General features: G+C 41.6%; 1 protein-coding gene and 1 long non-coding RNA gene across 3 annotated transcripts in view; both read right to left on the reverse strand.

Moving 5' to 3' along the window:
* Nucleotides 1-10,362: 10,362 nt before the first annotated feature.
* Hgsnat (heparan-alpha-glucosaminide N-acetyltransferase) overlaps nucleotides 10,363-24,842 on the reverse strand; it is a 38,887-nt gene continuing 24,407 nt past the window's right edge. For both annotated transcript variants that reach the window (XM_048330345.1, XM_048330346.1), the window contains exons 10-18: nucleotides 21,173-21,333; nucleotides 19,578-19,693; nucleotides 18,677-18,798; nucleotides 17,515-17,641; nucleotides 16,359-16,445; nucleotides 13,641-13,718; nucleotides 12,933-13,003; nucleotides 12,704-12,816; nucleotides 10,363-10,781 (exon numbers count right to left, since the gene is read on the reverse strand). In XM_048330345.1, the coding sequence (XP_048186302.1) occupies nucleotides 10,600-10,781; nucleotides 12,704-12,816; nucleotides 12,933-13,003; nucleotides 13,641-13,718; nucleotides 16,359-16,445; nucleotides 17,515-17,641; nucleotides 18,677-18,798; nucleotides 19,578-19,693; nucleotides 21,173-21,333 (1,057 nt within the window). In that variant the 3' untranslated portion in view covers nucleotides 10,363-10,599. The remainder of the gene's footprint in view (nucleotides 10,782-12,703; nucleotides 12,817-12,932; nucleotides 13,004-13,640; nucleotides 13,719-16,358; nucleotides 16,446-17,514; nucleotides 17,642-18,676; nucleotides 18,799-19,577; nucleotides 19,694-21,172; nucleotides 21,334-24,842) is intronic.
* On the reverse strand, nucleotides 20,382-21,081 carry LOC125339268. The gene is made up of 2 exons (XR_007208515.1): nucleotides 21,028-21,081; nucleotides 20,382-20,969 (listed from the first exon to the last, which is right to left on the reverse strand). It is a non-coding gene; the product is annotated as an uncharacterized LOC125339268 (long non-coding RNA).

Raw genomic sequence — 24,842 nt, forward strand, 5'->3', positions numbered from 1 at the left:
TGTGTCTTCTTTGATTTCCCTTATTAGATTTTTGTAGTTTTCATTGAATAGGTCCGTCACATCCTTGGTTAAGTTGATCCCTAGGTACTTTATTCTTTTTTTGGCTACTGTAAATGGAATTGTTTCCATAATTTCCTTTTCTGTTTGTCTATTGCTGGTGTACAGAAAAGCTGCTGACTTTTGTGGGTTGATTTTGTATCCTGCTACTTTGCCAAATTGGTTTATTAGGTGTAGGAGTTTGGGTACTGAGTTTGTTGGGTCCATCAGATATAAGATCATGTCGTCTGCGAATAGGGATAACTTGATTTCTTCCTTGCCGATGTGGATCCCTTTGATGTCCTCCTCTTGCCTTATTGCTATGGCTAGGGATTCCAGCACTATGTTGAACAGAAGTGGGGAGAGTGGGCATCCTTGTCTTGTTCCTGAGTTTAGGGGAAATGATTTAAGTTTCTCTCCATTTAATATGATATTAGCAGTTGGTCTGTTGTATATGGCTTTTGTTGTTTTGAGGAATGTTCCATCTATTCCTGTTCTCTCCAAAGCTTTTAATAGCTATGGATGTTGTATTTTGTCAAAGGCTTTTTGGGCATCGACTGAGATAACAATGTGATTCTTGATTTTAGTTCTGTTTATGTGGTGAATTACGTTGATTGATTTACGGATGTTGAACCATCCTTGTGACTGAGGGATGAAGCCTACTTGGTCATGATGTATGATATTCTTGATCAGTTTCTGGATCCTATTAGCTAATATTTTCTTGAGGAGCTTTGCATCTGTGTTCATTAGTGATATTGGTCTGTAGTTCTCTTTTTTTGTTGGATATTTGCCTGGTTTGGGAATGAGTATGATATTAGCTTCGTAGAATGAGTTTGGGATTTCTCCCTCCGTTTCTATTTCGCGGAAGAGTTTGAGGAGTATTGGAATTAGCTCCTCACTAGAGGTTTTGTAGAATTCGTTGGTGAATCCATCTGGGCCTTGGCTTTTCTTAGTAGGGAGGTTCTTGATTACCTCCTGTATCTCACCGTAAGTTATTGGTTTATTTAGTTGATTTATTTCTTCTTGGTTCAGTTTGGGCAGTTTGTACTTCTGTAAGAATTGATCCATTTCTGTAAAATTATTGTTTTTTGCTGAGTAGAGGTTTTGGAAATAGCTCCTTATGATTGTTTGAATATCGTGTGTACTTGTTGTAATTTTTCCTGTGAGTCCCTGATTTTACGAATATGAGTCTCATCTCTTCTTTTTTTTGTAAGTCTTGCAAGGGGTCTGTCAATTTTGTTTATTTTCTCAAAGAACCAGCTTTTAGTCTTATTTATTTGTTGAATGGTCTTTCTATTTTCAATCAGATTTATCTCTTCTTTAATCTTTGTGATCTCTCCCCTCCTAGTCGTTTTAGATTCTGTCATTTCTTGTTTCTCCAGTTGTTTTAGTTTCATCATGAGGGTATTCACCTGCTCTGCTTCCATTCTTTTAATGTGGGTGCTGAGTGCAATGATCTTGCCCCTCAGTACTGCCTTAGCTGTGTCCCATAGGTTTCTTTGTGATGTGTTTTCTTTGTCATTGTGGCTTATGAATTCGTTGATTTCATCTTTAATTTGATCTGTGGCCCAAGTGTTGGATAGCAGCGTGGGGTTTAGCCTCCAAGAGTGTGTATAGGCTCTGTGGTATCCTTTGTTGTTGAGGGTTACCTTTAATCCACTGTGATCAGATATAATACATGGGATGACGTCAATACTTTTGTATTTGCTGAGGTTCTTTGTGTGGGCTATGACGTGGTCTATTTTGGAATATGATCCATGGGATGCTGAAAAGAAGGTGTATTGGGTCTCTGTAGGGTGAAAGGTTCTATATAGGTCTGTTAGATCCATTTGGGAAATGGTGTTATTTAGGTCCTCAGCTCCCTTACTAATCCTCTGGGTGTTGGATCAGTCTCTTGGAGAGAGAGGAGTATTAAAGTCACCCACTATGATTGTGTTTGCGTCTATCTTGCTCTGTAATTCTTTGAGAATTTGCTTGACATATGTCGGGCCTCTTTTGTTTGGTGAGTATACATTTATCACCGTGATTTCTTGATTCTGGCTTTTTCCTTGTATTAATATGTAGTGTCCTTCTTTGTCTTTTTGAGTGGACTTTAAAGAGAAGTCCAGCTTGTCTGAGATCAGAATGGCTACACCTGCCATTTTGGTGGGTGCATTTCCTCGGTAGATCTTGCTCCATCCTTTCACTCGAAGCCTGTTTTTGTCCCTTGCTGTAAGGTGGGTCTCTTGTAGACAGCAGATGTCAACTTTTTGTTTGCAAATCCATTCTGCCAGTCTGCTCCTCTTTATCGGGGAGTTTAAACCATTTATATTTAAAGAGATCAAGGATAAGGGTGTTTTTTCTCCTTCCATTTTCTTGGTGGGCTGTTTTTTCTTCTTTTTTTTTTCTTGTCTTTAGTGAGCTTGTGTTTCTGCTGGACTTTGGCTATTGAAGTTTCTTTCTGATTCTGTCTGTGTGTCTTTTACGATCTCTGTTGGGTGGCGTTCCCCTCTTAATATTCGCTGTAGGGCTGGTTTTTTATTCACATACTCCTTTAGCTCCTCTTTGCTGTGGAAAAATCTGGTTCTCCCTTCGAATGTGAACTCCAATTTCGCTGGATATTTGATCCGAGGTTGTAAATTGTTATTCTGGAGTACTTGGATGGTGTTCTTCCACTCACTTCGAGCTTGGTAAGTTTGTGTGGATAAGTCGGATGTTATTCGAATCCTCTTCCCATTGAAAAAAGTTTCCTTCTTCGCTTTGGCTGAATTCAGAATTTGCTCTTTAATCTTGAGGTCTGTAGTCTTGAATATTATGTGCCTTGGGGTGGCTTTCCTGGGGTCTGGCCTGCCAGGTGTCCTATAGGCTTCGGTTACCTGGATGGGGTCCCCTGTGAGATTGGGGAAGTTTTCTGCAATAACTTTATTGAGAACATGATTAAGCCCTCTGCTCTGGTACTCGGCTCCTTCTTCTATTCCAATTATGAGCAGATTATATCTCTTGTCTTTGTCCATTAGTTCCTGGATTAGTCTTCCCTGAAGCTTCAGCTTTTCTTGGAGTGTGGTCATTTTCTGGTTGTTGTCAGCTGCTTCATCGTCCAGGCGAGAGATTCTGGATTCTATATGGTCTACTCTTTGTGTTATGGTTTCAATTGCGGAGTTTATGGATGTCAGAGAGCTATTTATGGTTGTCATATCAGCTCTGATCGTGGAGATTTCTTCCTTTAAAGAGTTGTATTTTAAATCTATTTTTTCATGCATTTCAATTCTCAGGATGTGGAGATTTTCTTTAAAGGAGTCTTGCATTGTATCCATTTTTGCTTCCATTTCTTTAAAGCAGGCTTGCATTGTATCCAGTTTTGCTTCCATTTCTTTCTTGGCTTCCTGGGTGTCCTTCCAGATTTCTGCTCTAAATTCCTGGAATTGTTTTCTGATTTCATTTCTGACGCTTTCGATCATTCCTGTTAACATGGCCTCATTTTCTTTTTTAGTCTCCATCTCCTCTTCAGTCGTGCTGCTTTTTGGAGCTGGCGAGTTGGCTTGCCCTTTGATGAACTGAGTTATGTTTCTTTGTGATTTGCGCATCTAGAGATCTGGATGGCTTCTCAGGTTTGGTTTGTAGCTCTTCCCTCTCTCCCGTGTAGACGTGTCTACGGCAGCAGGTGTGGCCGCTGTGGCCCCGCCCACCAGCGCAGAGCGGGCGCTGTCGCTGGGGGCCCCGCCCTCCTGTGCACTGTGCGTCCACTGCAACAGGCACTTTGGCGGGATATGCCTCCCAGAGCAAGTCCTGGGTTGTTGGGTTGTGCTTGCGCCCTCCCACGAGTCCGTTGTGGGGGGCGGTATGTGTGGGGTCCAGTGGGATCGACTGTCCGGGTGTGGCTTGGCACCTTCAGACCTCACCTCTGCTGTGAGTGGGGGACGTGATCAGGCTCAGGTGACCCTGCTGTGCTGGTATTGCCCACCAGCGCCTGTGGTTTTAGTTGTAAGAGTCTGCGAGGTCCAGGCGCCTCGGGTGGGGTTTGCACAACCGGCCGTCTCCCGGCCCCTGTTGGGAAGGGGGCGGGGCCGGTTCTGCCAGTTCAGGAACCTGTGGGGTGTTGGTGCTGCTGGGCCCTTCCCCTGCTAAACTGACTTCCCAGCGCCTGATGGGAGTTTCCCCGCCTGATTTGGGGGTTCTTTGTTCCCTCAGGGGTGGGGGAGGGGGAGGGAAGGCACTCACTTTTGCTGCTTTGTGTGTGTGTCCCGCGCCGCCGTTGGCCCTCCAGGGGTTGGCTAAGTGTCGTGGTGGCTTCCCTGGTTCCCGATTTCTGCCGTGTTGTGTTCCCTTGTCCGAACCCGGTGTGGACCAGAACTTCTCGTCGCTGCCGGTGTGTGTGTCTTGGTCCGCACCCTGCCTTGTGTCCGTGGGGTCTCCCCCTATATGACTTCTGCGCTTCTGGCAGCCTGTCTGCCGATCGCCGGGTTCCCCTTTCCCAGCCTGACCCTGTTTGGGCCAGGGTCAGCTGGTGGGGGGAGGGTGCCCCGGTGAATCTCCGGCTCCGTGTAGGTTTTCGGTTCTTTTTTGCTCCTTTTTGTTTTCCTGCGTTTCTCCACTGCTTCTGACTGCTGGTTTTTCTGGGTTCTTGATGGGGTGTTGGGTGTTGGAGTTCCCAGCTCACTATGCCGTTGGAGCGAGTCGGGGTGCCTCCCTATTCTATCAGCGCCATCTTTCCTCACTTCTCAGTTTGGACTTTTCGTTTGAGGTTTGGTTTCTGTTTCGATTTCCACTTCCGGTTTGGAATTTGGATTCAATTTCGATTTTGCTTTCCACTTCCGGTTTGGAGTTTGGGTTCAGTTTCCATTTCCATTTCACTTTCAGAGGTTCGTTTCGGTTTCGATTCTGATTTCGGTTGTGACTTCTGGTTTGATGTTTGGTTTCGGTTTCGATTTCCACTTCTGGATTAGAGTTTGGTTTCAGATTCGATTTGCATTTGCAGTTAGGATGTAGGTTTCGGTTTCCAATTTGGTTTCAGTTTGACTTCTGGTTTGGGGTTCGGTTCTAGTTTCGATTTCCATTTCCCATTTGGAGGTTTTTTTGGTTTTGATTCTGGGTTAGGTTTCCACTTTGGCTTTGGCATTTTGTTTCGACATCGATTTGCACTTCTGGTTTGGAATTTGGTTTTGTTTTTGATTTTGGTTTTGGTTTCCATTTTTGGTTTGGATGTTGGTTTTGCTTTGGAGGTCGCTTTCGGATAAGATTTAAATTTCCATTAACGGTTTGACTTTTATTGTGGTTTCGGTTTGGATTTGGGTTTTCATTTCCGATATTTTCTCTGAATTCCGTTTTGATTCTGGTTTACAGTTTCAATTTGGCATCAACTTCTGGTTCAGAGTTTGTTTTCTGTTTCGATTCTTGTCTCCTATTTCAATTCTTGTTTCCATTTCCACTTTCTGTTTGGACTTTGGTTTCTGTTTTGATTTCAATTTCTCATTCGGAGGTTGGTTTCGCTTTCAATTCTGGTTTTGCTTTAGACTTCCAGTTTGGGGTTAGTTTTGGTTTCAATTTCCACTTCCCTTTTGTAGTTTGCTTTTGGTTTCGATTTGCACTTCTGGTTTGGAATTTGGTTTCAGTATCGATTTCGATTTTGGTTTCCACTTCCGGTTATTAGCTTGGTTTCGGTTTTGATTCTGGTCTCAGTTTCAATTTGGGTGTCCACTTCCAGTTTCGTTTTCCATATGGGGATTCAGTGTCAATTTCAGTTTGGGTTCAGGTTCACATTCAGCTCTAAGTTCCTGCTTGCGTTTGAGGTTAGCACATGGCTTTGGTTAGAGGGACTTGTTCAGGATTGATTTCACGCTTTTGTTTGGGTTCAATTAAGGGATCAGGTTTAGTTTAGGGTTTGTGCTAGAGTGAGGTTTACTGTTTGTGTTAGGGCTAGGGTTAAGCTTAGGCTTGTGTCTGGTGTTAGGGTTAAGGTTAAGGGTTAGGTTTAGGGTTACAGTTGGGGCTTAATTTAGGTTTAGGCTTAATTTAGGTTTAGGCTTAAGGTTAAGTGTAAAGTTGGGGTTAGAGTTATTGTTAGGGTTGTGACCCACTAATTAGGCCAAGGTGGTGCAGGTAAAACAGGAATCACCTTCTAGTTATTTAGAAAGATTAATGGAAGCTCTTAACCCTGTGATTCTACTGCCAGACCCCAACCTGGAGAAGCCCTTACATGATTGTACAGAAAATTTGGCACAGGTACACAGCATCCTTGAGGTTCTCAAAGACCAACCTCTGCCTGACACTGACCTCGTATGGTTTATAGATGGGAGCACCTTCATTCAAGACAGAGGTATGCAGGGGTGGCAGTAGTGACTGAGACTGAGGTGGTTGGGCAGAGCCCCTACCTGTTGGGGCCTCTGCCCAAAGGGCCGAGTTAGTAGCACTGACCCAAGCATTAATGCTGGGGAAGGATAAGAGACTGTGTACAGTGATAGCCGCTGTGCATTTGCCACAGCCCAGGTATGTGGAGCCATCTACAAAGAGAAAGGGCTGCTAACAGTGGATGGAAAGCTTATCAAAAACAAAGAAGAAATATTAGCCCTAATTGCTGCCATATGGATACCTAAGAAATTGGCCATGGTCCACTGCCCAGGACACCCAAATCCAAAGATCCTGTAGCAACAGGCAACAACTTGGCAGAAGCACAGCTAGGGAGGTCACCCTAAAGAGAGATGGCATTTTAGCCCTCGAATTCCCGGATCCTGAACCTTGGGCATTCCCTGACGCTCCAAAATACACAAAACAAGACCTTGAGTGGATACAAAGGCTGCCTTGATGGATGCTGGCAAAACTCTAGATGTCATGTAATAGAGCCTGAAGAATTGGGAAACAGGATTCTGAGGAAAATACACTGTTCCACCCATATGGGTATGAGAAAAATGCAGGACTTACTTAGACATGCAAAAATAAGAATTAAGGATGCCAATTCAAAAATCCAACAAATTGCTACCACTTATAAGGCTTGCCAACTAACAAATACAGGTCACAACTCTGTCAACCCAGGAAACTGAATACGAGGAGACCGGCCGGGAGCCTACTGGGAAGTGGACTTTACTGAGGTAAAACCTGCAAATATGGATATAAATATTTGCTAGTTTTTGTAGGTACCTTTTCAGGATGGGTAGAAGCCTTCCCGACCAAGTGTGAGACAGCTCAGGTGGTGGCTAAGAAGCTACTTGAGGCCATTTTACCCACGTATGACTTTCCAGTTATGATAGGGTCAGACAACTGACCAGCCTTTGTGTCTAAGGTAAGTCAGGGACTAATGTCTATACTTGGGGAAAATTGGAAACTGCATTGTGTTTACAGACCCCAAACTTCAAGACAGGTAGAAAGAATGAATAGAACTCTAAAAGAGACCCTAACCAAATTGACTATGGAGACTGGTGGGGACTGGATAGCCCTCCTTCCCTACGCCCTGTATAGAGTACGGGATTTCCCTTATAAGTTAGGAGCCACTCCCTTTGAAATTATGTTTGGTATTCCCCTGCCTATCATCCCAAGCTCCTCTGAGCATTTGCTGGCAGAATTTGATGATTCTGATCTTTTACGTTCCCTACAAGCCCTGCAACAAGCCCACCAGGACGTGTGGCCCCGTTTCAAAGCCCTGTTCGAGGCAGGACCCCCTCCTCAGCCGCACAGCTTCCAGGAGATTGGGTCTACGTGAAGAGATATCAGCAGGAGTCTCTACAGCCTCGCTGGAAGGGACCATACTTGGCTATTCTCACGATGCCAACCGCTCTCAAAGTCCACAGAGTGGCCACCTGGATCCACCACGCCAAGCCAGCAGACCCTTTCGCCATGAGAAACGACTTCCTCCAGAACCCGGACTATGAGTGGAGAGTCTCGGGAGCACCGGACAACCCGCTGAAGCTAAAGCTGCACCGCAAAATCCTGTAATTATGAGTTGGGCTTTTGCCCTATTTGCTAGCTGCATGCTCTGCACTGAGACTAATGCTAAAAACTCTCATTACCCTTACAATTGGACATGGGTTATTAGTAGCCTAGAAACGGGAAAATGGCACATCCTCAAGTCACAGATCGGCCAGGACATGGGGTGGTTTCCAGACCTTGAGTTTGATCTCTGTAAAGTGTCAGGAGAAGGATGGGCAGGTAAATGTGATGGACAGACTTGGTGTACATGCCCCTCCAAGGATAGAGATTCCGGCTATGGAGGCTCAAGTGATTATTTCTGTGCCTCCTGGAGTTGTATGTCATCAATTAAGTTCTGGCCAAGATGGACCCCTCCTAAGCAAGACTTAATTAAATTCTCAAGAGTAATATATACCAATGAGCATGGGGTCCAAAAAGTTCACCCTTCCAAAATTAAAATAACCGTTACAAGTACGGAAAAAATAGGCCTGGGTGGGACAGCGGGAAGATGTGGGGACTCCAGTTTTATGAGCCCAATGGCTACCATCCTGGCCTCCTCCTTCAGTTAAGGCAATTGTGAGGTTTTTCACTACCCCTGTGGCTGTGGCCCAAATGAAGCATTAAATCCACCCCAGAAGGCGACCCTACCCCTCCCCCCCAATCCCACTTTAAGGACCCCTAATGGAAAGAAGCTAAACTCTACTCAGGCACCACCTGAGCTGCCTGCCCTGCAGTATCAACCCCTAGACCTAGAACTCATCCTAAGGGATCCATGATTGGCTCCCAAGGTACCTAAGAGAAGGGGAAAATGAAGAACCAGAGTGGTTTCATTTTGTGCATAGACTCCATTTTGTGAGAGCCCGACTAACTCCCACTTCCTTGATTTCCAGTAAAAACCGCAAAATGCTCCGGGGACAAAGAGTTCTCCCAAAGACCATAAATACTCACCAGGTCGCCAGGTGGCTGCCCCAATTGGGAGTTAGAGGAGAAAAACAATTTCTTCAGATTTGCCCTGAACCCTGAATGTAGCCCACCAATTATCTTCGCCCAACTCAATATGCTGTAAATGTTATCCAATCCTGTAACTGCCTGCTTGGAAAGCCCCTAAAATTCCTGACTTGTTTGTTTCATAGTATAAAAATGCTGTTGAACCTAGGCTTGGGGCCTCTTAGCGTCACTGGCTACTGAGTGCGCGGAGGACCGAGCTCAAACAAACGACCTTTTTGCTGCTTACACTGGTCTTGGTCTCTGGTGGTCTTGCAGGGGTCCTGAGCATATCAGAGAACACTCCATCTGATGGTGATGGGTAGGTGAATGGGCAGTGTTGTTCACAACTGAAGCACGTAAGAGAGTCTGTGAATGTGAATGTGCACCTGAGGGCAGTGGCGGGGTGCGCGGGTGGTTTCCTTCTCGCACCCCTGCCCCTGGCCTGGGAGCTTGGTGCCAAGGTCCGTGAGCGGTAGTGGGGTGCAGAGTTGAGAGGCTCCTTTGGCCCCGCTGGCGTTGGCCCTCCGCTCTCCCTCCGTGCCACTATGCACTATTCTGGGGACGCGTCTGGGTTCCCCGGCGACGTGACGGCCGCCAATGTCATGCGGAGTCATGCGGGCCGGACATGGCGGCCGGGGGACGGGAGCCCTCCCGCCTGGACCTTCCGGGCGCCCCTGCTAACCCGAGCAAGGCATCAGCGAGGCAAGCAGCTCCTCTCGGAGCCTCATCTCACAGGATGAGTGAGGACTTCGATTCTGAGGATCTGGACAGCGACTGGGGTTCAGACACCTCTGCTGGCAGTGACTCTGCAGTGGTTCTGCGGGCCAGGGCCTGGGGTTCCGCCTACCCGGGCGCACCGAGTTGCCGGGGCCAGGGGCTCCCCATCACCTGGCCAGGGCCACGGGCTGCCTGCCCCTATCCCTGTGCCCGGGCTGCAGGGCAGTGGGGCCCTGGCCCGGGGCCAGGGCTGGGGACGGGGCCAGGCGGGGTCCACCGAGCGCTGGAGCACCGGCCTGGTTGAGACTGGTTCTGTAGTAAGAGCCTTGCTTTCATAATTTTCGTCCTGTCCCTGAGCATTTTTTTTTTCCATCAAAGCTGGCGCTCCACCACTTGAACCGCAGCACCACTTCTGGCTTTTCTGGTGGTTAATTGGAGATAAGAGTCAGGGACTCCCCTGCCCAGCCAGGTTTCAAGCTGCGGTCCTCAGATTTCAGCCTTGTGAAGTTTGTTGAGTGTTTCTTTCTTGTGCTGGGGATTAAATCCAGTATTTCACATATATTAGATAGGTGCTCCACCAAAAAGCCACAAAACCCAGCCCACAGACCTTAGATTGTTTTATCTACTACAGACATGTGAAATTGATTGGAATACAGTGTGGTGGCCACACTGTGTGGTGAAAGAACCATGAAATCCCCCCTAAAACTAATAGAAGCCAATTTTAAAAATAAAGATTTGCACAGAATGAAATTCTAAATGTTTTTATTTCATGTAAAATGGAGAACAAAAAAGATCTTAACATTCCAAATATTTAAGTCACAAATATACAGGCAGAACATACATAACAGTAAAATGGTTTGAGGACATCAGCATCTTCCACAATAATCCGGAAATACAGGTTTCTAGATTATTGACATTAACACTGATTATTTTCTTAAGGAATATATCAATATATCTTCCAGCAATACATTACAGCAATCACTATCAGATTTTCCAAAATATCTTCTTTTTATAGAGAATGTAGGCAATGAGCACCCAGAAAGCAGTAGCAACTATGTTCTGAGTCAGATGCTCTTTGTGTGACTCCTTATCCTCCAGCTTCCACTGGAAGGGAAAATAATTCGCAAAAACCTCATGGCCAACATACACCAGAATAGAGTTCATTCCTTAAAGAGAGAAACAGAGTATTTTTCCTGAGGCATACTGGATTATCTATTTAAATACAGAAATGAGTTCAGTAAAGAAAACCAAAAAGCATGAACTTGCATTATTAGCAACTGCCAAAAAATAAGGAGGGTATATCTTAGATATTTAAGTGTAAACTCTATTCTTATTATCTCTTAGGATTTCATTTATACATGTCAGTTTATGAGTACAATGCATCTCAATCCATGACACCCATGACACCCCTTAGAGGGTTTGTTAGGTTGTTTTTTTGAGGGGGCCTGAGCACTCTCTCTGTCTTCTTTTTGCTCACTCTGCCACTTCAGCCACAGCACCACTTCTAGACATTTTCTATATATGTGGTGCTGAGGAATCAAACTCAGGGCTTCATGTACATGAGGCAAGCACTCTTGCCACTAGCCCGTATTCCTAGCCCGTGTCCCTGACTTCTTTTTGCTCAGTGCTAGCACTCTATCACGAGAGCAACAGTGCCACTTCTGACTTTTTCTATATATGTGGTGCTGAAGAATTGAACCCAGGGATTCATGTATGCTAGGCAAGCACTCTACCACTAGGCTACACTGTCAGCCCAGAGGTTTTATTATTTATCCTGTATCCAGACTTGAATTGTCTGATGCTTCCTCTCAAAGGCTAGTACTTACCTTCAACCCCAGTATTCTTAAACTATTAGAAAATATTCATCTACTAATGGGTTTTTGTGGTGCTGGGTATCAAATCCAGGGCTTCGTGCATGTAATGTACATGCTCTATCATTGAGATACAGTCCCATCCCAATAAATCAGAAAAGAAGATTACAACGCTTAACTCATAGTTTTTAGACAGAAAATTTAAGGTCCAAAGAATGAAACTAATATTAGACTCAAAGAGCTATAATGAGTTACTGAAAGGATCTACTCTCTCTTAGTCCTTTAGAACTGTGTCTAAACCATTCAGTTTAAACCCCAATATGATCTTTTTATTTCAAGTAGTTGTACAAAGGAGTTGCTGTTCAACAAATCAGTTTATAAACACATTATTTCTTTTTGTTTGTTGGTTGGTTTTCGTCAGTCCTGGGCCTTGAACTCAGAGCCTGAGCACTGTCTCTGGCTTCTTTTTTTTTTCTTTTTCTCAAGGCTAGCACTCTATCACATGAGATACAGCGCCCCTTCTGGCCATTTTCTATATATGTGGTGCTGAGGAATCAAACCCAGGGCTTCATGTATAGGAGGCAAGCACTCTTGCCACTAGGCCACATTCCCAGCCCGAGGCCACATTCCCAGCCCTATTATTTCTTATAAATACATTATTAAAAAATACAGTATGGGGCTAGGGATATGGCCTAGTGGCAAGAGTGCTTGCCTCGTGTACATGAGGCCAGGGACAGTGCTCAGGCCCTGAGTCCAAGGCCCAGGACTGGCCAAAACAAAAACAAAAACTGGTATTGGCCTAAAGAAGCTCATGGATATAATGATCAGGGAAACTAAATGGATAAAAAATGGGGTGGAAGGTGGGCACTGGTAGAGCATATTTATAATCTTAGCTACTCAGGAAGCTGAGATCTGTTGATTGTTGTTCAAAGCCAACCAGGCAGGAAAGTTCATGATACTCTTATCGCCAATTAACCACCAAAAAGCTGAAAGTGGAGCTGTGACTCATGTGGTAGAACACTAGCCTTGAGCAAAAAAAAAAAGAAAAACCTGAGGGACATGCCTAGACCCTGAGTTCAAGCTCAGGACTGGTACACACACACACACACACACACACACACACACACACACACACAGTTGCTTTCTGACTCAGCTTGTTCCTGGAAACATGCCACCTGTGCAGGAGCTCAAGGCCACAGCACTATGGAAGTTCAGGAGGTCTCTGGACCAGTTCACCAGGCCTCTATCACCAACTCTGCCTAAGTTTTCTAACTTACCTGGATAAATGAATGGGGCTCCTGTCCACAGTCCCCATACTTCAACAACAGGGTAGAGCACCAAGAAGATAAAGAAGGCAAAGGAGCTCAGTGTGGTGACATATGAAATGGACCTGCAAGAAGTTGAGTAAGAAGGGGTTGAAGGGCTCATAAGGAACATAGCCAATGTCAACATGAGAAACCATCAACATTAATATGATGCTGTTTAGAAAAACATCGAAATGCTTACCAAAGATTTTTGTTTATTGGAATGAAGCCTTCATTTGCAGAAACTTTTGTCAAAGCAACAGAAATAAGCCCCTGTAATGGGGAAGAGAAATATGTTAAAGTTTTACACTATAATTCCAAAACATAATTGTGTTTCAAAACGAAAAGTTAATTTCTTAGTGAGGACTGAAATTACTGCCTTTTATCTTTTAACTGGAAACGTATTTTGAGATGTGCAACTAAAATATATTCTCAGTATTCTTCTGAAGTGAAGAAGACAAATAAAATAATAAATTATAGTGAATCCAAAGAGAAAACATGATTACAAAGTTAGGGATAAAATTAAGAACTGGCCAAACTTACAATCATGTTTTATATATAAACCTGAAGTTGTTTTTATAAAGACATTATTTGCCTAGTTTTTCTAATAACGTTTCCCATTCAGAATTCATACTTCTTGAGGCATTCCTTCTTCCAATGTCCAATGCCAAACACTATCCTATTTAAAATTTGAGAACTTAGGTGTGAAGTTTTTCTTCCTTGGAGCAATGGCAGAATGAGTGTTTTGCATACATGAATTGCTGGCTTCCACCCCAGCATGCATACACATACACACATACATGCACATGCACACACACACACACACACACACACTTCTAAGACTTATTCTTCTCTGGTATTCAGTGAAAAACATTGCCTGTCACATTAGTCTTAGTGAGAAGTTACTTACTAGAATACAACACCATGCAGCAAATCTAATGAGGATGCTTTTGGTCTGATCCTTATAATACAACAGTATTTTTCCTGCCTGAAGAAGAAAACAACATGACCAAAAAAAAAAAGGTACCAGGACATACTCTTATTTCACATTCATCCATCATCCTAATCACTCAGAAATCATTTACTAGATATACTCGATTAATGGAGATTGAGAAAGAAATAGGGAACTAATGAGCTAGAATATTTACTTAGAAAAGTAGGAAGACATCAGAGAGCCACAGCATGGATAGTCAAAAGTGGAAGGGCATTCTGAACAGAATGGAACTGCACAGAAGCATATGTGAAAGGCACCACAGCACCTTGTGCTAGAGGATACGAAAGTGCCATAAAGATAGTAGACAGGTAGGCCCAATAGGTCTCATTTCATGTGAGGAATCCTTCTAAAAATGATGGGAGCCAAGGAAATTTCCCTTTAAAACCACCTCACTCTAGCCTTATAGGTCTCAGTCTGATAGCCCTATGGAAGAGGCATAGAGGCAGAATGGAACTGTCCATAAAAACACTAAAACAAGGTGTTGAATGAAATCCCACTGAAATTATGAATCCATTTTTGAAGTTATAAAACGTTAAGAAAGTATTAATAATTTATGAAAATAGCTACAATTTTGAATGTTTTCTGTGTGGTAGTATTTAAAACATTATATAAATTAATCTATTTGACCCTTACAAGGTGCTACTAAGGTGAAGAGAAGTCAAGTAGAATGCCTGAAGTCACCAAGCCAGTAAGTAAGTTAGATTCAAACGTTGGCAGTACAGATCCAGGCCTCTATCTCAACCTCTATCCTAGACTGGCCACTGCAGCAAGAAAAAATCTGAATATACATAAAAGCAGAATATAAAGTATCAAGTGTTATAAAGGCAAGATTTCTAACTAAAATAAATACTTCGTCACCAAAATGTATATGCTTTATATCTGTTCTAAATCAAGAAAACTTAAAGATTCCTCAGTCATACTATTGCCACATTCAAGTACTCAAGAGTTATCCTGGCTAGTTGATGCCTAATGACTAGAATGGATACTTTCATCATCACAGAAAATTCTATAAATACTACTGTACAAGTCTTTCCCCTTCTCAGTTTACTTCTTTCAACAGTTTCAAGCACCAATGAGAACTCTGGGAAGGAAAATACAAACCAAGATTAACCAGTATTGACTGTGGCATAAAATATGCATATCCTGAAGCCATATACAGTGTTGGTTATAATTTGAATGTCTGTGTCCCCCAAAAAAGTATAACCTAGTTGCCAAGGTGATGGTATCAGAAGCCTCTGGGATATGATAATTACATAAGGTCTATGCCCTTTGAACACATTTTATGCCCTTATAGAGAGCTGAGACAGCAAGTCTGGTATCTTTGCCCTTTCACACTTTAGTATGTAAGAACACAGCACTCCTTCCTTCTGGAAAATGAGAACTCAAGTTGCTATTTTGGAAATAGAGACTATACACTTATGAGGCAACAAACTTCCTACAATTTTGATCTTGGACTTCCCAATCTCCAGAACTATGAGAAATAAATTTCCATCTTTATAAATTACCCAGCCTCAGGTAGTTTGTCATAGCAACACAAACATACTAAAACAAGTATATGAAAAGCATGAGACAAGAGACAAGGTAAGTTTCCACAGCTACCAATATCCAAACACTGCCACCTCCAGCAGAATTTTGTTTGTTCATTTGTTCACCTGCTTGCTTGTTTGTGACAGTATCTCAAAAAAACAAAACAACAACAACAACTAAAAAAAAAAAAGCCAGGCTGACTTCAAACTCAGCACTCTTCTACCTCAGTCTTTCAATGATACAGATTATAGGTGAATCATAGGTTCACCACCATACCCATCTGGTGAAAATATTTATCCAGAAACTACTCAGTTAAAATATGTCACACAATTAGTCTTTTAATAGAGTTTGACACTGATAGTTCATGCCTGTAATCCTAAATGGAGACTGAAACCAGGAGGATGGTTCAAGACCAGCCTAGGAAGAAAAGTCCACAAGACTCCATCTCAACAGAAGAAGCTGGATCAAGTAGAACATACTTGTCATCTAAGCTACAATGGGAAACAGAAAACAGGCATGTGTAATCCTAGCTTCAGGAGGCTGAGATCTGAGGATCATCATTTGAAGGAGCCCAAGTCCGTGAGACTCTTATGTCCAAGTAACCACCAAAAAGACAGAACTAGACCTATGGATCAAGTAGTACAGCACTAGCCTGAGCAAAAATGGCTCAGGAATAGTTTCCAGGCACTGGGCACTGAGTTCAAGCTCCAAGATGGGACCAAAAATAAAATCCCCAAAACAACCATAAGAGGACTACAGTTGAGACATGCACCCAAGTAGAAAGCAAGACCTTATCTCAAAAATAACTAGCACAAATGCAGGCTAGAGATGTGGTTAAGAAGCAGAGTTCCTGTCTAGGAAGTATCATGAAACCCTGAGTTCAAACTCCAGTACTGCAAAAAACTTTTTAATAATGTAAGAATTTCATCTAATTATTTGAATGTGCTAAATTGTAGGAACTTCTATATTTGCACAGTCTGCTGAACTTAGAATTTTTATACCTAAACAGGACATACTTATTGTTTTAATGACATAGTTTTTTAATTGGCCATAAACCAATAATCACAAACTGTCAAGAAAATGCATCTTGAAGAAATGAACAAATACCTGAGCTCCTAAAAATGCCATCACAATGGAATTTATGGTCCCTAAGATTCCTTCTGGATCATAGGCCACCTCAGTGTGATAAAGCACCTTAATGAGAGAACAAAAAAGCAGCAGTCACTCAATGACCACACAAATGAACACTAGGAACTCAGAATGAATACAAATTTAAATAGATTCCATACTCAATGCGTTCTTAGTTTTTTTTGTTTTGTAGATTGCTTCTACAGATATTTATTACCAATGCATAAGACTCACAGGTAAAATACTTCTCACCACAAATGGTGAAGCATGTACAGAAAATGCAGAGCCCCAGGAATAAGCTACCATCAATCACCAGCCATTTAAACTGCAGATAGCTTAGTTAACAGTGCTGAGCCCAAAGTGCAACCAATTTTAAATACATTGCAAAATGTCTCTGTAACCTTATTCGTTCATTTTGGTCAGCCCTATTATAAGCAATAATTTCCTACCTTCTATTCAGGCAAATAACACTTAAAGATACATTTAGGATAAAAGTGTAGCTCAGTGGTAGAGCACATACTTAGCATGTACAAAGCTCATGGCTTAGTCCAAATATCCAAATAAAAATACATATGTAAATTTTTGAATTATCAAAAAATGTTAAAACTGCAGAAGTGTGGATGTTCCAATACACCATCCAGACACCCATAACACTTTCAAGAGTGACGCATTCATTCCGCCAACTGATAAAAATACGAAATACCAAAAGCACACAGCCAAATACGTATTGTAGATTGTCTTTGACTTTAGAGAACTAATAAGCTGGGGTGTGGGTCAGTAACCTCTCCTCAACTGCAAAGTAGCTATAAGTGCCACTTCCCAACAGTGACTAATCCAACAAGGACTCTGCTGTGTGCCCTGCATGTAAATTACTATCTCCAAATCTGCTGCCTAGACACTTATCTGACATACAGAAACACTGTAAATTTACTCATTTTATATGCTGGATTCTCACTTGATTATCCAAAGTAAAATTTTTGAGTGATGAACACTTAAGTTATTAACCATGTTTCCAAATAAAAACTATTTACCATAACATTCTGCTAAAAGAACATAGTTCAAAATTGACCAGGTTTCCCGCCCCCCCTCACTATATCTAAACTTCCACTTCCAAGTAAAAGCCAATCTGACTCACAGTGGAGGATGGGTGGCGGTAAAGATGATCATCTCCCAGAAGCAAGCGGTCAATGTAGCCAGCAGCTCCTCCAGTGCAATTGGGATATTTCCCCAGGTCTCCAATGCCTCCGGGACCAAGATATCCACTAGGAAAGGAGAACATATGTCAATGGCCCAACCCAAAGAACCTCAAAATGCACAAACTAAAAACAAAATATACTAGGTCATGATAAATTACACAGGTCTTTAGGCATTGTGAGACCAAAGGAGGGTATTCTTAGGAGAGGTTCACAGAGGCACAACAGCTATGTGCATCTGACCACATAAAATAATATTTATTGAAATGCTCTCCAGGAAATGGAAACAAGAGGTTTCTTTTTTCCTTTGTTGCCATTTTTGCTTTCCTTTTGTCTTGTCTTTGGGAAGGTTAAAGGGGGGATACAGAAACTGTGGAACAAAGGGTGAAAACATGCAGCAATGCTACTCACTAGATACAATGCTCACTAGATACAACTTGTGGGTGGGTACATGAGGAAAAAACTGGGAGAGAGGGAGGGAAAAGGTAACTGTTCAAAAAGAAGTGTGCTCATTGAAAATAGAAGGTAGAGCAAATATATTGAAATTGTGTGAAAAAGCAGAAGAGAGAATGAAGGATAGAGGTAAGGTTGATTTGTGTATGGAAACGTAAAAGTTCCTTTCTAAAATTAATGTGTACCAATTACAAATCTTAATTAAAAAAGGAAAAAAGATATGTACTCTTTATCTGACTATGTAACCATAACCCCTGTACATCAGCTTTACAATAACAATTATTAAAATGCAAATGTATGTATATATTACCATCAACAATTTAGACTAGAATTAATATATTGTAACGTCTTCAATAAATTAAAAAATAAAAGAACTTTTCTCACAAAAAGAAATCCCTTTATCTCCATTTACTCTTATCACTTCTTTTGACATGGCAATTTTCCCTTTACTATTAAGACAGGTGGCCCGATTTGTACTCAGACTGATTCTGAGACAACACCAAATTTCTCTCCCAATACAAAGGACACCGTAAAGGAGAATAAAAGAGAAGTCTTCTGACGTAAGAAATATGAGAGTGTTAGGCCCCCCAGAACCTCTGACTTGGCAGAAAGAGGCACGCAAAAGGCATTACTTGTTGAAGGTTCACTTACATGGGGCACCCAGGGACAGGTAATAGAAAGGTTATACCCAGCCAAACACTTTCCAGCATCAGAATGAGAAGCCACTGAAGCCAGCTGGAAGTGATGTCTTGAAAAGAAGAGCAAGTTCTCTCCTGAGTCAGGGGCAAGAAAAAAAATACAAACTAAATGCAAACAGAATGTGACTCAAATGCAATATAGTGATTAGAAAATGCCGAGTGATTATTTTGTTAAAATTTATATTGTAATTCAAAATCTTATACGGTGTTATGATGTTATCTGATTTCAATTTCTCCAAAATACTGCAGCAAAATATTAGAAATATTAGAAAGGAATCAGAAAATATTAAAAACAACTCAGAGTCAAGTGCCAGTGGCTTACACTTGTAATTCTTGTAGTTAGAATGCTGAAATCTGAGGATAATGACTTGAAGACAGCCCAGACAGCAAAGTCCATGAGACTCATATTTCCAACTAACCATCAAAAAGCCAGAAGTGAAGCTGTGGATCAAGTGGTAGAGTGCAAACCTTGAGCAAAAAAGTTCACAAATAGTGCCCAGGCCCTGAGTTAAAAGCATAGTACCAGGGGCACGGAATATGGCCTAGTGGTAGAGTGTTTGCCTAGCATATATGAAGCCCTAGGTTGGATTACCCAGCACCACATATACAGAAAAGGCCAGAAGTGGCACTGTGGTTCAAGTGGTAGAGTGCTAACCTTGAGCAAAAAGAAGCCAGGGACAGTGCTCAGGCCCTGAGTTCAAGCCCCAGGACTGGCAAAAAACAAAAACAAACAAAAGCATAGTACCAGCACAAAAAGAAAAGAAAACTACAGCATTATATTCGGAACTGAAAAAGTTCTGGTAACTTTATAGTCAAATTTTCCTCTCTCATTTTTACCAAACATAATTTCTCACCGAGGCATAATTTTCAGGTACAGGTTTAGCAAAGAGGAGCTCCAATACAGCAACCACAAAATAAGTCAACCCCAACCGTTGCAGAACACCAGGAATTCGCATCTTATCCCAGGATACTGCAGAAGATAGTTAGGTAAGACATTAGACATCATTTCACATCTTATTCCAAGGCAATAATTTCTCTGAAGGGAAATGAATACCCATATTACAAGTTTATTTGTTACTTTGTATCTTTGGAGATGGAAATAGATATGGTCAGGAGACAAGGACAAAACCCAGGCTCAAAGAACAGATCAATCCTACTCTCCAATCAGGAGACTAAAAATAAAAGTAGGGCTGGGAATAAGGCCTAGTGGCAAGAGTGCTTGCCTCCTACACATGAAGCTCTCGGTTCAATTCCCCAGCACCACATATATGGAAAACGTCCAGAAGGGGCGCTGTGGCTCAGGTGGCAGAGGGCTAGCCTTGAGCGGGAAGAAGCCAGGGACAGTGCTCAGGCCCTGAGTCCAAGGCCAAGGACTGGCAATAAATAAATAAATAATTAGATAAATAAATAAATAAATAATAAATAAAATAAAAGTATCTTTCTCAGGTATGGAGATAAAGCAAGGACATTATCCCCTCTTTTCACTGAATTCATTTCCTGGCCTCTTCCTCTCAAGAATGTAGACATAACTGACATGCCCACCAGCAACTTGTAAGACAACACAAGACACCAACTCACTCACTCTACTCTACAGGTTCCATGACTGCATCACTAAAAAATGTAATCCTCTAGCAAACCCTACATTGTCCTACAGGGACAAAGTCTAACAAATCCAATTTTATGTGACACATAGAAGTGACTGTTCTCTCCTCTTAGTGTCTTAAGTCTTTAGTAAAAGCAAGTTTGCCTGAAGCCTTGATTTGGCTATCATATAGATAATCAATCCTCTTTTGGCAATAACAGAATAAGCTTTACTGACTTCTCTAATCCTAATACTGTTACAAAGCTCAGAGTTTACACCCTTCCCTCAACTGTCCTGACTCACTACCTACAACATAAATAGTAACAAATATCTTTTCCAATCTGGCTGGCATACAGGTAATAAAAGAAGTGGATTTTTAAACTACTAGCCAATATAAAAAGGTCAATGAAACCAAATGTCAGGAGAGAAAGGTTTGAGAACAAAGTAGTGATCTGGTCAAGTCTACTCTCTCTCCCTCTCTCAATACATGTACATGATTAAGAAAAACAAACAAATAACAAAGAAACATTTCAGCCTCTCTAGGCCTAATTTCTCTTTCATATGACAGGGAAAGTCTGAATATTCACAGAGACTCTTCCCAGTTCTAAAATTCTAAGGCAATAAATGAATGCCCCAAATCATTGGTCATAATTCACAAGCATTTCTAATAATAGAGGAACTGCATTTCTTTCAAGTTATAACAAATTGTGCTGGAGTATAACTCAATAGCAGAGGGTTTTGTGAACATGTGTTCTTGCTTTGGTCTCAAGCATCACACACACACACACACACACACACACACACACACACAGTCTTTTACAGATTCCAATCTGATTATAAGCTCTAACAAAGAGTAGAAATACTTACAGGGACCAAGGCAATAATTGGGGTTCACAATGAAAATTCCTATGCAAATTAATAGGAAACTCCTCCATGTAATTTTCCCAAGCAATCTGAATTTTGAACATCCCCGTTGTAATACAGAAGTCAATGATAGAAAAATTGAAGCTCCCATAATAAATACAAACCTAAAAAAAGAAAGCAGTTAGGTGAATACTGCCAATATTTTGTCTATGTATCTTTAATATCTTACAATTATCCACTTAAAGTTGCCTATTACTGCAATAACAACAGGTAGGGATTCAACCATACTTTATTAAGCCTGAGGGGCTTGACAGTAAATCTTTGAGTCATATCTTAAGAGGAAGCTCTTTTTTATTAAATGAAACTTCCAAGGATAACCTCCCCAAACAGTTGTCAATGAGAATGATGAAAATACCACAACACAAATAACTAGACTTTAATATGTATGCCTTCAAAGCACTTGAGAAACAAAACATGTCACTCATTTATACATTTACTCCTGTTCCTGAAGGAAAAATAACAGCACATGTTTTGCTTTCCACTTAGTTGAAGACACACAGTTTGCCTCCCTGTACACATTTCACAGATACACCCAACTCCCTGGCAGAACTGACAGATCAGTAGATTTGACTCCACCAGCATCCTTGAAGCTAGCTGGCAAGTGTCAGTGAGAAAAGATCTAAAGACAAAAGGCAAAGAGCAAGTGTAAGTACAGTCTCCAAAAAGGTAGGAACAGAAGTTAGAGACGAAAGCTACAGATTGCAGAGATTTCTTGTCCAGCCAGGCTGGTCCTGTGGCAGAAATCAATAAAATCAGAGCAACCACATCACAAAAACCCCACAAAACTTAGTCCTGAAGATCAGTATATCTCTGCCACTAGTCTCACCTTCATCTAGAAATGGAGAGAGGCAGCAAATCAAGAAAACAATATAGTAGTTTCTAACACAGAATGTAACAATAGCAATCCAGAAAACAGTAAACTATAAGTTGGCAGAGGCCTGGGATGTACAGAATACAGCACATTAGGTGGGGAATATTTGGGAACTTGAGAGTTAAGAATTGAGACCCCTAAAGTCATCACAGAAGTTTGCAATCAGAAGCACAAGTCTGCTTTCATGTGCTACAGATTAGCAAAGGGCTTGGCGACACTATACTCCCCCTGAGCTAAGCATCCAACCAATTCATTCTCCACAAATGGAAGTGTCGGTCTGAAGTGGTAGAAAACCAGCCAAGCAAGAAAGCCAAGTGAGTGCAAGGCCTGGAGTTGAGAGAGAGAGAGAGAGAGAGAGAGAGAGAGAGAGAGAGAGAGAGAGAGAGAGAGAAAGAGAGAGAGAGAGAGAGAGGGACAGGGAGGGATGGGAGGGAGGAAGAAAGAAGAAAGGACAGTTTGAGAAAAAGAAAAGGGGAAAGGGAAATGGAAAGGAAAAAAGGAAAGAAAAAGAAAGATGTGCATCCTTTTTCTTTTTGCTTTTGTAGGGCATGGGGCTCGAGCTCAGTACCTGGGCTCTGTCCCTGAGCTCTTTACTCAAGACTTGCTCTCTACCACTTTGAGCCCACAATCCTCAGATCTCCAACTCCTGGGTAGCTAGGATCACAGGCATGAGCCACCAGTGCCCAGCTTTCTCAAAGTTTTTAACTCTCAAACTAATCTTCATTCAGACACCAGCAATTCATCAGTTAGCTACAAGTGTTCCTACGATGTTGGCTATAGCTACTGGCCTCTGTTCTTAGTAAGCTATAATTCTGTTTCTGCCTGTCTCTCCAGTTTTAGGGGTAGGAGTTTACTCTATTACAATTCTTCATGGATCTAAGAAGAATTGTTGTTTGTTTTGATTTTTCTTATTGTGAAGACTTTCTGTATTTTAAAGTACTCCATAGTCAGTCTTTTTCTTTTCCTTTTCTTTCTTTTCTTTTTTTGGTCATGAGACTTGAATTCAGGGCCTGGATACTGTCCCTGAGCTCTTTCTGCTCAAGGAGAGCACTCTACTAATAAGCCACAGTATCACTTCCATCAGTTTTGTTTTTAAAGAGAGGTTACTTATTAATTAATAATTGTTACACTATAAATATTTACATATTCATTTTTTACCTACCCTAAAAGCTTCAAAAAGCAAGAACTCATCTCCCATTCTACTAGGGGGTATTTCCTTACATCAGTTTGCCCAAGAAGGGTGAATCTAATTGATAAACATCATTGAATGCTTACATTATCTCAGATCTGAATCACATTGAATTCGTGTACTAATTGTGTTTGGTCACTCTACAACTGACTTCAGAAATAAACATGAGCGAATAATTTTAATTACAAAATTAAAAAAAAAATGCCAGGTGCTGGTGGCTCATGCCCATAATCTTAGCTATTCGGGAGGCTGAGATAGAAGGATCACAGTTCAAAGTCAGCCTGAGCAGGAAAGTCCATGAAATTCTTTCAATTAGCCAGCAAAAAGCCAGAAGTGGAGCTATGTCTTAACTGGCATAACACTTGCCTTGAGCAAAACAGCTCAGAGACAACAACCAGGCCCTGAGTTCAAGTACCAAGACCAGCACAAAAAAATGAAAAAGATTTCCAAGCTATACTAATATATGATACAATAAAATAAATTTCAAACAAAATTAGTCAAAAGAAAAAATCTATTTTATATTCATAAATATGAATGGTTAATATGAATAATTAATAAATAAAATTTCATATTACTAATTCAATCTTGCAGGGAAAAAACAAAATTAGCAGGCACAAAAAAATAATCAAGTTTATGGCAAAGTATGTGGCTCACATCTGTAATCCTAGCTACTTGTAAGGGTAAATCAGGAGACTCAGGATTCAACTGCCACAGGCAGAAAGTTTGTAAAACCTCTTTCTCAACCAATAGCTGGGCACAGAGAAGCATGTCTGCTATGTGAGATGCTATTCGGAAAATCATAGGGCTGGACATTCAAGTCGGTAAAACTCTATCTCAATTCAAGAAGCTGGGATGGTTGACATGCAGCTGTCATCTCAGCTGTGATGAGAAGCCTAAAACAGACAGAATGCAGTCCAGGTATTCATCTGGGGAAGTAATGGGATTTTATCTAAAAAAAAAAAAAAAGAAAATGAACACACTAGAAGTATGGCTCAGCAATAGAACACCTGCCTAATAGGTGTGAAGTCCTAAGTAAAATGTTACCACACACAGAGACAGAGGGGGGGGGGGATGGGAAGAACAAGAAGAACAAGAAGAAGAACAAGAAGAAGAAGAAGAAGAAGAAGAAGAAGAAGAAGAAGAAGAAGAAGAAGAAGAAGAAGAAGAACAAGAACAAGAAGAAGAACAAGAAGAAGAACAAGAAGAAGAACAAGAAGAAGAACAAGAAGAAGAACAAGAAGAAGAAGAAGAAGAAGAAGAAGAAGAAGAAGAAGAAGAAGAAGAAGAAGAAGAAGAAGAAGAAGAAGAACAAGAAGAAGAAGAAGAACAAGAAGAAGAAGAAGAAGAAGAAGAAGAAGAAGAAGAAGAAGAAGAAGAAGAAGAAGAAGAAGAACAAGAAGAAGAAGAAGAAGAAGAAGAAGAAGAAGAAGAAGAAGAAGAAGAAGAAGAAGAACAAGAACAAGAAGAAGAAGAGGAAGAGGAAGAGGAGAGAGGAGGAGGAGGAGGAGGAGGAGGAGGAGGAGGAGGAGGAGGAGGAGGAGGAGGAGGAGGAG

This window comes from Perognathus longimembris, chromosome 21 (assembly GCF_023159225.1).
Source record: "Perognathus longimembris pacificus isolate PPM17 chromosome 21, ASM2315922v1, whole genome shotgun sequence".
NCBI classification, from domain to species: Eukaryota; Metazoa; Chordata; class Mammalia; order Rodentia; family Heteromyidae; genus Perognathus; species Perognathus longimembris.